The following is a 14,457-nucleotide window of genomic DNA, read 5'->3' as shown; positions in this document are numbered from 1 at the left end:
ATGATTGTGTTTATTGTCGAGTTATTGGATTGGACAGCTTCGATTTTTCTTGCCACACAGACAAGTACGTTTCCCTGCAATAATGTCAGCAATGTGGCCCTCCTCCAATGTCAACAGCCTATAAAATGACCTTGCAGTGGTTTAGAGCCACAGAGAGATAAGTTAGCATTGTTAGAGGTCTGGCTGAGCTACAAAAGTGTGTAGATGTACAGCTGTGCACACTCAGCACTTCAAGTTACTGCAGCATTAACTGAAACTGAGCCCAATATTACCAGCAGCTCTTTCACAACCAAATAAGTGTCAGAGAATACAATCAAACTGTAAACTGAAATATTATCTAAATCATATCTTAAGACGCTCAACCTTTCATTCCTATCTTATAACACGTTGATGGAAACTGACAAGAAAAACATGCATGATATAGAACTTGAATAAAACCTCATGTCTGTCTCATTTAGTTTCACTGTGAGAAAGCAGAACAGAGCAGCTTTAAAGCTTGTGGTCACTGTTTCCTTCCTGCGGGTGCAGTCAGGTGTAATCTATATATGTAGGTGATGGTGACCAGAGTGAGGTGGGAGGCGGGTCGCCTGTCAAAAACTGAAATGTAAAGTGGCTGTGAACAGACAAACCTACAAGCATCTGCTCAATATGCAGCAGTTTACATTCGTGAGAATGTTTTTATTCCACCAACAGTATTCATAAGTCATAAGTCTTATATAATTGTCTATTTTTAGCTTGCGCAACAACACAGATTCTGTTTAGCTAGAAGACGTAAAGATTATTTATTATCGGCATTTTTTTTTTTGTTCTTTTGGATGAAACTCAAAACTGCACAAACAGCAAACTACAATAGATAAAAAACAACTCTGACAAATGGTGTGTTGGAAACACTGGAATACATAAATCAGGAAAAAAATGGCAATTAAACTTTAATTTCCTTTAACCATCTTTCTAACCAACCAGAATAGCTGAATGTGATACAGTTGATTAGAAATATCAAACCTTGCACTCCTCGTCCAGCAGGTCCAGGATGCCCATCTTGGCTTCTATGAGGTTGATGCAGGGCTGATTATCATAGAAGTCAATCAGAGTCCAGGGGATCTGCTCCTTCATGTACTCCTCCTGCTCCAGCTTGAACACATGCTGTGGACACACACGCACACACAGTTTGACATGAGCGTCTGGACTTGCATCAAAAAAATAAAAAAAATTTTTCTCTTCTGTGTAAATATTATGCACATTCAGCAGGTTAACGACAGGCTGCTCACCATGTTGAACTGTTGCTGCAGTTTCTCGTTAGCGTAGTTGATACAGAATTGCTCGAAGCTGTTGATCTCGAAGGTCTCAAACCTTGTGAGGAAGAACAGCGGAGTTAAAGCATCCGAAGAACATCTTTTCTTTGACTCGCGCAGGATCGGCCGATGCAGTACGTACCCGTAGATGTCGAGGACCCCGATGAAGGAGTGCTGTTTCATATTGGTGATCAGAGCCTTGTTCACGTGCTCTACAATCCAGTTGAAGAGCTTAGCGTAGATATGTTTGGACAGGGCATCACGGGCGTTGGTGGCCTGCAGACGTGGGAGGGTCTTGATATACGTCTCGGATGCCGTCTTCAGCTTCCTGTGGCAGAGCCACTGGGACATGTCCTGGTAGGTGACGCCCACCAGCTCGCAGAACGCTGTCAGGTGACGATTGTTGGGCTACAGCACAAAGAAGAAATGTCGATCTTCACACTTCAGCACAAGTCCGACAAAAAGGGTTTTCAGCAGCTGAGCTGCTAGAATTCCCTCCCAATTATTAAGCCTCAATCACAAAACCTGTTCAGTTCTTACTTTGGTACATTATACTCACAGGAATAACGCTGCTGTCTGAATCTCTGTCCTTTATCTCCACGTTTCCAAGATGAAGAATAGCAGCCAAAACCTGGAACAAGCCCATCTGATAGGACTCATTAATACCTGCAGACGAAAAGGAAACACGCACACAAACAGACACTCGGGTTATTACTGAAAAAAACACAAACTACGTCTGCTTTCAGTCAACAGTTACGAAGCTCATAAAGCAGTCGGAGGAGTTCTCACTGAAGACTGCTAGCAAACAAAACTTTCATCTCCTACACAGATTTGAATCTGAATGTATTTTTGAGTGTGCGTTTTACCCAGCAATAAGAAGGCTTTGCGAGTGGTGCAGAGCTCCTTGGTGTCGTCCACACCGTCGATAACGGGGCTGCGGCCCTGCCTGGTGTACAGGAAGTCATTTGCACTGCCTGAGAGGAGAGAGACAAAGAGGGTTCATATTTTTAGCAGTTTTACGTTGCGCGACTTGGGTAGACCCGAGTTATCAAATCATCCTCCGATTAGCAAAGAGGTGACTGTTACAATCATATCTGGTGATACTGGGACACGAAACAAGGCTTGATCATTCTCAGTCAGGGCTCAGGGTAACCTTGCAAATAACCAGAGCGACAATCCTGAATGGTTTTGCTAAGACTGAAATGTCAAGTAAACCAAGGACCTGCTCGTTGACTCCAAGTCAAATGTCAGGGATTTTTTTTAAGTAGTCATAAATTAAAGAGAATAAAATACTGCAAGATAATATATAAGCTGAAGTTATTTTTCTTACAAGGAGACGCCTGTCATTCGCCATCCATTTCTTAGGTTTGGGTGGACACATGCAGATCTAATCCTCAGACTCTGCCTGCCTCAGTGATGTGAGCTCTGAAAGCTGCCTTGTGTGCGTTTTCTCTCAGATCAACAGAGGCCCTGCAAAAGGCTTCTGAAAAATAAATGAAACACTTCTGTGTAAGACTGGTGTTATCCTGACTTTCCCACAATCATCAGTTTCTTTATACACACTTAACGCCCAATTAGGGCATGGCCAGTTGCCTGGCAACAAGAGCCAGTGACATGACTGTGACAACCACTCCATTAACAGTGCCAGGAAGTCAGCAGGAGAGGAAAAGACAGCAGCTGTGTGTGTGTGTGTGTGTGTGTGTGTGTGTGTGTGTGTGTGTGTGTGTGTGTGTGTGTGTGTGTGTGTGTGTGTGTGTGTGTGTGTGTGTGTGTGTGTGTGTGTGTGTGTGTGTGTGTGTGTGTGTGTGTGTGTGTCTCAGATGAGCAGGTGCAGGTCCACAGTGGGAGCCCTCAGTGTGGGAGCCTGTTCAACCACAGATACAAGGAGTCGGTGCTGAGCTCCTGCAGCAGAAACGTTGTTTGGTGCATCTGAACTGATATAAATTCTGATACATGGCGGCGCTCGTCAGACTTCTCTCTGTGGTTAAAATTATTTTGGAGATGTGGATGGGGTGTTGTGTTTTTTAGTTCTATCTTGGGGCCGCAGCAGGATCTCTTGCAGCTGGTGTTGTAGTTTAAATATAGCTCTTACTGGAATACATAAATCAGGAAAAAATGGCAATTAAACTTTAATTTCCTTTGCTTGGTCATTGACTCATTACGGTGATGCATTTTCTGTGTTCTGGCAGTTTTCCTGCTGTGGAGACCAAATATAGCAGAAAATACACATTGAGCCCCAGGCAAGAAGATTTTCATAAACTTTTTTTCTGCCTGGTTTAATTTCTAAGAATCGGTTTTGAATCAGATTCATTAAATTCTCATTGCTGCATAGAGTGAAATGCTTGTTTCAGCCTGATGAGTGAATCATGAGCAGGTTGGATTAACATAACCAGTGAGGCTAACTGTTCAGTTCTATTTGTGGATGAGTTTCATTCATAAAAAATGGAACAAAAGTACACTCCAGTCCCACTGTCAGAAATCATCAGTGTCAATAGTGAAATTATGGTGAACAAAATGTGAATTTTACTTTCTGTAAGGAAGTAATTTTTTTTTAAATTTTGTTTCATTTGATTCTTGCACTGTAGCCAAGGGCAGACTGACTCATGACACTACTGGATTGCTAAAGAAATTACATTTGCACCTAAAAAAAAATAAAAAAAAAAATCGTTGAATGAATGTGATCAATTTTAAATCACTCAAACGTATCAGAAATTTGTTCACACAATCAGTCAGTCTGTCTGTGTGTGTTGGTGTGTGGGGATGCAGGACATTGTGCGTGTCACTTACTCAGCTTCAGGTTTTTGAACTCGGGGAGATGCGCTGATGCACAGAGCTGATAGAAGATATGATAATTCCTCTCCTCGTCCGCCTGCAAGAAAGCAGGAAGATCATATAATGTGGTGGAGAAACAGAAAGGCTGCACACAAAATCATGCACATCTACAATATACGCAGTTAAAACAGACCGCATGTGCATGATATCAATCTGACATATACTTGGTCCTAATTAAAACCTTTTCCCCCTCTTTTTTTCCATCCTACATTCACACAGGAAAAATCAGCAGCTTGTTTTCTTTACAGTTATGCAGCATCTGCTTTACAGTTATTGACAGTTTAGCCTCTGGACGCTCTACTGGTTGGCAACTGGAAACTAAGTGCCTTGCTGAAAGGCATTACAACAGATGTCATTGAGTCAGATATGAATGTTACATGTTTATTTTACCGCGCTCACATTTCCCCAGACAAACAGAGAATAAAGCACAACATGTGTTCCACCTGTATTTCCAGTGGGAGACTATCTGATAGATCACATTATAAATGAGTACAACTAAACCAGCAAGTGCTTTTAAGTCACCTGCATGTTAAAAGCTGTCTGTGCTGCAAAGCAGGAAACAAAATGTTGAAGCCTCAAGATCTGAAGTCTGCTACCTGTGTCCTACATTAGTGAGACTACACCCAAGCACAGAATGCACACACACTCACACACACACACACACACACTCACACACACACACACACACACACACACACACACACACACACACACACACACACACACACACACACACACACAGTCACTGTGGGCAAGCATGTGAAAAATGTGAGAAGGAAATAAATCACGTTTTTCTGCCTGCACCCTGTGTGTGTGTGTGTGTGTGCGAGTTCATACAGACTTGAATGCGCATCTGTGCGCTCACCTGAAACACCACTCGTGACTTCTCCAGCAGATATGTTCTCATGTTGGCACCGATGATGTGAAAGCGGTTGTCAAAGCCGATCTCGATGTATTTGCCAAAACGACTGCTGTTGTCGTTTCTGGTGGTCTTTGCATTTCCAATGGCCTGGGAACAAAGACACAGGTGTTAACAGACACAACCTGTTATCATGATAGTGTTCAAATGTTGATAGGGCTGATGTTAGAGAGGTGACTTCAAATCTGGAAATCTATTAAACAAAATGAATAGTTTAAATTGTCCCAGAATACCACAACAGTAGAATGAATGGTAATTATTAGGCAATAAAGCACTGCTCATCACAGTGTAAATGATTTTAGTGCTAATAAAGCTTTTAAACAAGGTGTTTATGCAGCCAAGCACCATTCTGGGAAACAGGTTTAGTAGCTGTCTTGCAGAGATTTGGATGAGGAGAGTAATAACACTCTCATGTCTTTGTGCTACAATGCCAGCAGTCAGCTTTCTTAACTTGTTCAGAAGCAGTCATTTCCTGCAGTCTTGTGGTCACTAGGAAGCCGCTGCTCGTAGCCAACTAATATCTGGGCACATACCTCCCCTAAACCCACAATGCGCCGTATCTACACACACACACACACACACACACACACACACACTGTATAAACAAATTGGATGTTGCTTCCAGTTCCAAAAAGAGAGTGCCTTAAAGTGACCACTAGGGGCTGGCTCCAAAAAACATCTGGCTCACACAGTCACATTAAAAAAGCGTCAACTTTTCTCAAGAGATACAAAGTCAGGAATTGTTTTCTACGAGACAATATGGGGTCATTTGCTAAAATTGCTCCTTCTGATTAATTTACTGGTGGTTCTTATATAAATAATTCCAACATTAATTAGTAAAAGGTATGTTTTGTGGCATGTCTGGTTTAATTGACATGCCTAGGGTGCAGTCAGGTTTCCCGTATAGGTCGGCGGGCGCAGCGTCCTCAGGTTCTCAGTCCGATCAAGTCCAATCCACCTGCTTCTCTGCCCCAGTTCGTCTAAATATGGTCACTTCTGGCGCCAAAAAAACAAGATGGCAACGGCCAAAATGCCAAACTCAAGCAGTTCACAAACCAATGGGTGCCGCTTGGTCATACAAGGCATTAACTAGTGAGCTTTTGGGGTGCTGGTAGGCAGGTTTTGTTCCCTTATGACAGAGCCAGGTTTCCCTGTTTCCCATCTTCATGCTGAGCCCAAATTACTGGCTGGCAGCGACAGCCTCATGTTTACCACAAAGATGTAAACATGGCATCAATTTTCTCACCTAATTTCAATAACCGAAGAACTACTCCGTTAAATGTATTCACAGAAACAGAAGTTTCCTCGGAAGAAGTTTATTCATCTGGTTTTAAAACTAAACTATTACATGAAAACATATTATACTGTGGATCACAATCTGAAATAAATGCCTTAAACGTTTGTGTTTGTTTCCCGGTAGACACATCAGTAGTTTTAAAGGATCTCTTCCCTTCTACACTCAAGGATTGTTGGTGGGCATTTCCTGCTGAGCTACTAAACATCAGCAAATGAATCAACTGCAGTCAGCGGCTTCAGTTCAATATCCAGGATTGATCAATATGACCCCGCAAGGAATTGTCAGTAGACGGGTACAAACAAACACACACACACACACACACACACACACACACACACACACACACACACACACACACACACACACACACACACACACACACACACACGCATCACAGCGGTGCAACCAGCCAGCTTGAACAGAATTAAATTGTGTGTGAGCACGGAGGCTTCTTGCCAAATTAAGGCCAAACACACAATCTTTCACTGCAGATAAGGAGGCTTTCAGCAGAGCAGGTATTCTAATCTCTGCCTGCATTAGCCAAAAATGTACCAGCACCATTCACAAACACTCCCTGTGTCACTCATGCACACAGGTTATGTGAAATTTAAAAAGGCTAATGCAACCATCTACTCCGCATCCAGGCTCAGAGTGACATCACTGCAACGAAAGAAGAAAGCTTTCTATTCATTCTGTCTCTGATTGGCTGAAGAGGAAAGCGGTGGTGGAAGAGAGCAATGTTAGCAGAGTGGTTGGAAAGGACAGACAGGGTGGGGGACTGGATGAGGTGGAGGCAGGAGGGGTGGGGGGGGGGGGGGTTGTGGCATATGGGCCCAAGAGAGCTCTCCAACCCCTCCTGTACTCCTGACTCCATGGGAAGAAATACACAAATACAAACACACACAAACAAACACTGAAGGATAAGACTTGTGTTATCATAACAGAGAGCAGCCTGAGGCCAGGAAGACTGTGTGGTGGAGAGACAGAAGAGAAGTCAGTAAATGCCAAAGAGGAGAGGGGAGGAGAGGGGAGGAGAGGAGAGGAGAGGGGAGGGGAGGAGAGGAGAGGAGAGGAGAGGAGAGGAGAGGAGAGGAGAGGAGAGGAGAGGAGAGGAGAGGGGAGGAGAGGGGAGGGGAGGGGAGGGGAGGGGAGGGGAAGGGAGAGGAGAGGAGAGGGTGTGTCTCGAGAGGAGATTACAGATCTGGTGAACGCTAATTAATTAGGAGACAAACATCCATACACAAACTAGGAAAAGTGACATAAGAGTTTCACTTGGAAACAAACAGAGCTGCTTTTCAGCAGTGTGGAGGATTCAGGGTGTGTTTTAAACTGAATGTCAGCAGGAAGCAGCTGACAGATAACACAGAGTGTAAACCACGGTCAGCATCGAGCCCTCACCTCCATGATGGGGTTGGAAGCCAAGACTTTATCCTCTACATTGGCCTCGCTGGCGGAGCCGCTGACTGTAGCAAAGTATCTCATGGCGTATTTGGCTGATACCGTCTTTCCTGCTCCGGACTCCCCGCTCACAATAATCGACTGGTTCCTCTCGTCCCTGACAGATTAAAAGGCATAAAAATATAGCACAAGGCGCATATGACATGCATAACTGTACAACTAAAGTTTTAAATATCTGACATTTAGCTCTGAATGAGACAAGTGCTCGTTACCACATTCAGTGATATGTGAACTAAGGCTGGGGCTAAGATTAAGGATGACTCATTCATCCTCATCAGCAAGCATCACGTACAATTTAACAATGCGAGTGTGACACAAACAATCCCAGGGGACTTTGGGCAGATAGGGAGTGAACATGCGATCATCAACAACTATTTTCCCTGCCTGCAGGTGTAGCAGGTGTTACCACACTTTCTAACCCCTCCGTTCCTTTGCACACTTTAACGTCCCTGCAGGTCATCCTTCTCATTATCCCGATGAGACACAATCCTGAGGCAAAGTTCCTCCCTCTTATTGGACCACCTCTCTTTGCATCATTTTTGTCTTTTGCAATTAACATTTTTTCCACCCACAGCTCCGACTGCATGCTCTGCCATCTTCTTTCAGTTTTTTTCCTCTGGTGTCTGGAACAGTTGATAAAATGCAAATAAACATAACAACTGCCTGAGCTGAGGTCTTGCATGTACATTATATTATACAATATTATGTTCACATAAACTCCAGTTTCATTTTTTTGTATGTTTGTTAAATTAAAGCTGCACAGCATCGTGTTACGACAGAGAAGAAGCTGATTTCACTGATAGAACTGAAAGTAGAAACAGCAGCTCACAAGAGGCTCAAATACACTGTTGATTTAAATGATTCATCTAAAAATGTATTGGCGGACGTGTTGGTGACAGCTGACAGCAACTCCTCCCTCGCTGCCTTAAATGACATCTTTATTAAACTCGTATTGTACTGTTAATATAAATCTGTACGTCAGTGTGTTTATGACATAATCTCCTAGAGAGGGGGGGGAGAAAGATCTCCTCGTTGGTTCCTGCAAAGAGTCTTGGATCTTTGAGCGTGCGATTAAAAGAACGAGAGACAGAGAGACATTGAGACCACCAGGAGGCTATTTATGGCTCGGCTTTGACCTACAAACCCTGACGAGAGAGGGAGGGCTGAGCAACAGGGAGTCTTGACTTCAGGCTGCTCAGGTAACACACACACACACACACACACACACACACACACACACACACACACACACACACACATACACACACATACACACACACACACAAACCTGGCCATCTGTTTGTAAGCCTCCTCTGCCACAGCGAAGATATGAGGGTCCATGTCTCCCATGTTCTGACCGCTGTAGGCGTTGATGATGTCCGACCCATAGATCGGCAGCGTCTCATAGGGGTTGATGGCCACAAGAACGATTCCTACGACATAATAAAACTATGAGCTCACCTGCAGCTGATCCACAGAAAGAGCCATCACGCTGTTGTTCACAGTACACACTTCATATTGTTCCTCATCTCTTCTTAAGATAAATGAAAACTAAAAACCATGATAAAAAAACACATTGAACAAATGTGAGTTTTATCGGTGAAGGTAAACAAAGTTAAAGAGCACAGAGAATGTAAAATGTTGGAGGGAGACAGTAAACAGAGCTTGACATGTCGTATAGATACAACAAAGGCTATTGAAGGTCACAGACATCAAGGCAATGCTTAACTAATAAATGATTAAAGCGTCCCTGATTGGCACGCCATAATAAGTCGATGGAAGACGGCCTTATTGTTTTCAGCTACAAATATAATAGGATATGAGAATCTGATCAGTGCAGTGAATTTTCACCAGATGTTTGCCTCTTCACTGGTACCTTCTGAAACGTATCAACCAAAAGAGGTGATAATTTGGAGGTGATTTTAAACCAGACAGTGACAACATACAGCCATGCATCGAAGCATGCTCCTACCGCAATAGGTGTAGATAAGTTTAGAGTCCATGAAGCGGACTTTGAGGTTGTGCAGCACGGCTGGCTCGTGGAGGTAGCTGAGTGCTGTGAGGTCATTCTCGCCCACCAGGATGTCGGGGTTTCGCAGGTAAGGCAGGTTCTTCGTCTTAGGGTCCAGCTTGTGCTCAATGGTCTGAGGAAGACGAGGAAAACGGAACAAAACTGGACTGTTTAGTTAGTTAGGACAATACAACACTTGGAATTCACTCATAAATAATTTAAATCAAAGGTGGAGGATCACTTTCCACTGTATATTAAGATAGCACACTTACCCAGAAGTATCACGATTAAATTAAAATGAAAAAAAACGAGTCATCACCTGAAAACCAGCTCAGGACTGAGATTTAAACTTGTTCAATAAAATAAAAAACTGGAAGTTTCTTTGACCGGGAGTGAAAATGTCAAACTTATAATATAAAAAAACAAAACAAAACAAAAAACACCAACATGGGTCACATTAGACTTATCAGTAGCAGCGGCCAGGACAAAAAGGCCATGCATATAAAGTATTTGACTAGATTTCAGAAATTGTCTGGCAGTGCTTTCAAGACAAACCTTAAGGCAGCAGCTGAAATGACTGACACTGGTTGTATAATTAAAATCTGAACATGTACTGTTTACTATAGTTATTAATACCTGCCAGGCTATAAGTACTCTCTTAGGCAATCATATAAATACAACATAACTGCAATGTCAGCCTTACAATGCTAACATACTATATTCTGTTTATACTTACCAAATAATGAGTGAAAAACATGCCTTATTCCATATCTAAAAACTCAAAGAAAAGGTTTCTCCTCCAAACATTAAGTTAAATGGAGTCCAGCAATAAGATCCACAGAGAGATGTCTTCTTGATACATCTGTAAACTCCCTTTGCATGTTTGGATGTTGTGGTTTTCGAGGTCTGTCTGTCTGAGGATGACTAACAGTGGAGCTCCCACGCTTTAAATAATCAATAACAGATGCCCACACCAACTAAAAGTATTCAAACAGTATTTCATACGCATGTTTTCAGAAATGTCAGGAGACAGGCTGCTGATTTTCTACGGTTCCGCAGCAGCCGTTCAAAGCTGGATTGAGCAAATCTGGTTTTCAGTGTTGTTTCTCTTTCCGTGTGGAAGCTTCAGCTTGAATGCTTCATGCACATTTTCATCCTAACTATTTCCGTTTTTATATGGTCATTAAATGAATATCTTTCCCCTTCAGATGCTTGTGGTAGATGAAGGCTTTTAACAGACAGAACTGGATAATCTGATTGACTGAATTGTTTTTTGTTTTTTTTATAATCTTCAGCAGCCATTTAGCCCACATCAACTACGACTCACACTTCTCCACCAAGGCTACATAAACACTGAAATTCTTCATAAAAACGTTAGAAAGTTTTCAATTCAAACATGCATGCAATGCATTCGCATTTCACAATGCAAATGAGGGTGGAGGGTGGGGGGTCGGGGGATTTGTCCTTGTTCTTTTCGAGAGCTGTTAATATTTTCTTGACTGACGAACTTTCTTTTCAACAGATTCCATTGAAAACTGTTGTCAACGTTTTAGAGACATTAAGCCGCCAACCAGGAACTAAAAACAAAACCTCTGCGATGGCAGTGCAAAGGGTTTACATTTACACATGATCACATGAGGCCTCAATCTCTTAAAGCAATATGGAAAACGCTTCTGCTGCTAGCGTGCATTCGTCTACAGGAGAGCCTGTTAATGATTGCTAGAAGTAAGGAGCGTAGCTGTTTTTGTTCCAAGCCAACGAGTTAAATACCGCGATACATTGAAACTGCTCCTTGGGGCATCTCTGCCAGCAGGCCTCATTTGCAGAGTGCTAATGGTAAAACCGATGACTACTAATGAGATGCAGCAGAAGCCGAGTGAGACAAAGAAAACAACAAAGAGAAGAAGAAGAAAAAAAACAAAACACGAAGAGGGAGAGACTGATTCCTCCCAACCCTCCTCCTCTTCATCATCATCATCATCCTCACCTTTCCATCCTCCAGCGCGAGTTGCAGGGAGGCGTCGCCATTTTTGTAGTCCTTGGTCAGCTCAGCGGACGCCCACACCTCCTCCGCATCGGGGATCCACACCCGAGCACACTGAGACACACAAAGGACAGAAGAAGGAAAATCTATTTAGTTAAAGGCAAGCATGAGAACAAATGTAGGACTAACGCTGAGTATCGCTCCAAAGTTTTCAATACCGATACGGTTTCGATGCCAGTTTCTGAGCAACGCTTTATTCAAAACCAGTTTAAAAAAAAAATCATTTAAATAAAAACATTATACATTATTGTACAAATCTTTAGTTTTCATGCAGTTTAAAGGCGGAGAGTTTAAGCCAGGTTATTTTCTGTTGCTACATTAACAGATGTCCCCTAAACACCTCACGTAGAAGACTAAGATTTACCAATGTTGCCTAAACGCCTCACATGCTATGATCAGATGCTAGCTAGCTACACTCTGAGAAGCCTCTTCTTACTCTCGCACCTCGTGTCAGTTTCGCAGAGTCCTCCATCCATAAACTTTATTATTAGTAGCAATATCACTACACAATTTCCAAGTGTTGCGATGTAACGAACCCCCGTCATGTGGTTTCTCCATGCAGACAGGAGTACCTCTACCTCATATCAACTAAAGGGATGACAGGAGAGTTTTATTCCCTCCTTTCTGCTAATAGTTAAAACAGCATGACCTCAGAGAAAACACTGGCCTCTGTGTTTGCCAGTCATGAGCACATGGCTCATAATGGACAGGAAACTAGTGGGAACCAACTATTGAATAAACAGTAGCTCATAATGACGGAAGAAGGCAGTTGTGCACATCGCATGGTCATAACTTCAAATTCACGCACACATCACTATGAAACTGTTCCAGGCCTCACAGACTTGTGACTGGAGGCAATCAGCTGATCACAGACGTGGAAAAACAGCGATGAACACTGCCGGTCACATGGCTGAAGAATCCAGCTCACTAATGTAGGAGCGCACGCACACGCACACGCACACACACACACACACACACGCACGCACGCACACACACACACACACACACACACATGTCTAACGATACAGGAGTTCAGTGGATGACTCTGAGGTGATTGGAGCACTGAGAACCACAGACGACACAGAGAGCTGGAAAAGTCCAACAACACTGCAGTCCTTTTTCTTAGAGCACATTTGACATTTAACAAGCGGAGGGATGAGAGGAGCTTTAAAACAGGGCAGGTTTATATTCAGGCAGTGTGTGTTTTATCCAGTTATCCCGACATTCACGTCTGTTTGGTTTGTGCAGGATCCTTCACCACATGTGGAATAATGGCGGGTGAGAAAATACAAATAAACAGACGAGAGTAGATCAAATAAACTTCAAATATGGCAAGAGTAAAAACAAACATCCGCAATCATATCTCCACAAGTCACCACAGGATTGGAAACTGTCTCAACATGAACGAGGACTTTCACTTTTCCATTTCCTACTTTATTTCACTTGTTAACGAACCTACTCGTGAAATACAAATAAAGATATTACAGTTGTAACGAATTGTTAATTATTCAATGAGTTAATTGACAGAAAACAACTATTTTGATAATCTGAGTCATTTCTAAATGAAAAACGGCTTCTTTTAAGCTTCTTAAATGTGAATATTTTCTGATTCCTTTAGTCCTCCATGACAATAAACTGAACATCCTTTAGTTGAGGACTGGTCATCAGGCCAAAATAAGACACTTTTTGAATGCACCTTAAACTTTGTGAAAAAGTGCTCGACATTTATCACCTTTTTCTGACCTTTTAAAGACCGAACAGCTGATTGATTAATCAAGAAAAATAATTGGCAGATTAATCGATAATGAAAATAGTTGATGTTTGCAGCCTGAACAGAAATTTTCAAATGATACTTTCTTGATGAGGACTTGCGCAACTGAAGCACATGATGATGAGCAATGAGACTCTTTCGGGACATCGGACAACGATTTCACGGCCGCGTTTGCATTCGTTGCATAAACTACTAATGACAATTTCACAGGAGAGAAAAGGACACATTGTAGGAGAAAAAGAGAAAAACTGGTTAATTCCTGCTTCACCATCGATCATCTGAATCATGACGTCACAATAAGTATCTCTCAATGTAATACATGAATTTTGTTATCCGTGATGAGCTCTGTGCAGTACTCAAGTGTTTTTCTTGAAACCACCAGCCCCCCCCGCCCCCCCAAAACAATGCGATCAGTGTCGTTCAGTTACGTCTACTGTGGTTTAAGGTTTTCCACTGAGTTAAGAAAAATGAAATATCTGAGTAAGTCAGAGGACAAAATGAATACAAAATAAACAATAACACATAAGGAATTATTTTATATGAAGAGTAAATAAGGTAGATAATAATAATAATAATAGTAATAAGATAAACTCATAATAAAAGTAAGAAAGTGCGAATGTGTTGACATCGTGTGTGGTGTAGTGATGAAGAGAGAGAGAGACTGTACTTATCCTCAACCAATACTCAACTTTACTTGACTTTTTTTTAAGGCCAAAGATATGTTGACACGAGAATTTTAAAACTTTTATAACAATATACGGGCAGTAAAAGCATTTTTGATGAGGATCAAAGTGCAAGTGTTGTAACTAAGATACAGTATGCACTGACATTTT

General features: G+C 42.2%; 1 protein-coding gene across 2 annotated transcripts in view; it reads right to left on the bottom strand.

Moving 5' to 3' along the window:
- Positions 1–14,457, bottom strand: part of myo5aa (myosin VAa) — a 51,522-nt gene that overhangs the window by 25,486 nt on the left and 11,579 nt on the right. For both annotated transcript variants that reach the window (XM_069173386.1, XM_069173385.1), the window contains exons 2-12: positions 11,797–11,907; positions 9,771–9,942; positions 9,087–9,231; positions 7,739–7,895; positions 4,990–5,133; positions 4,080–4,161; positions 2,159–2,266; positions 1,852–1,958; positions 1,435–1,700; positions 1,269–1,350; positions 1,003–1,143 (exon numbers count right to left, since the gene is read on the bottom strand). In XM_069173386.1, the coding sequence (XP_069029487.1) occupies positions 1,003–1,143; positions 1,269–1,350; positions 1,435–1,700; positions 1,852–1,958; positions 2,159–2,266; positions 4,080–4,161; positions 4,990–5,133; positions 7,739–7,895; positions 9,087–9,231; positions 9,771–9,942; positions 11,797–11,907 (1,515 nt within the window). The remainder of the gene's footprint in view (positions 1–1,002; positions 1,144–1,268; positions 1,351–1,434; positions 1,701–1,851; positions 1,959–2,158; positions 2,267–4,079; positions 4,162–4,989; positions 5,134–7,738; positions 7,896–9,086; positions 9,232–9,770; positions 9,943–11,796; positions 11,908–14,457) is intronic.

This window comes from Embiotoca jacksoni, unplaced genomic scaffold, assembly GCF_022577435.1.
Source record: "Embiotoca jacksoni isolate LCO1_2020_lvr unplaced genomic scaffold, fEmbJac1.0.p SCAF_6, whole genome shotgun sequence".
Taxonomy (NCBI): domain Eukaryota; kingdom Metazoa; phylum Chordata; class Actinopteri; family Embiotocidae; genus Embiotoca; species Embiotoca jacksoni.
The sequence above is the reverse complement of the archived record's forward strand: the minus strand, read 5'-3'. Positions and strand labels throughout refer to the sequence as shown.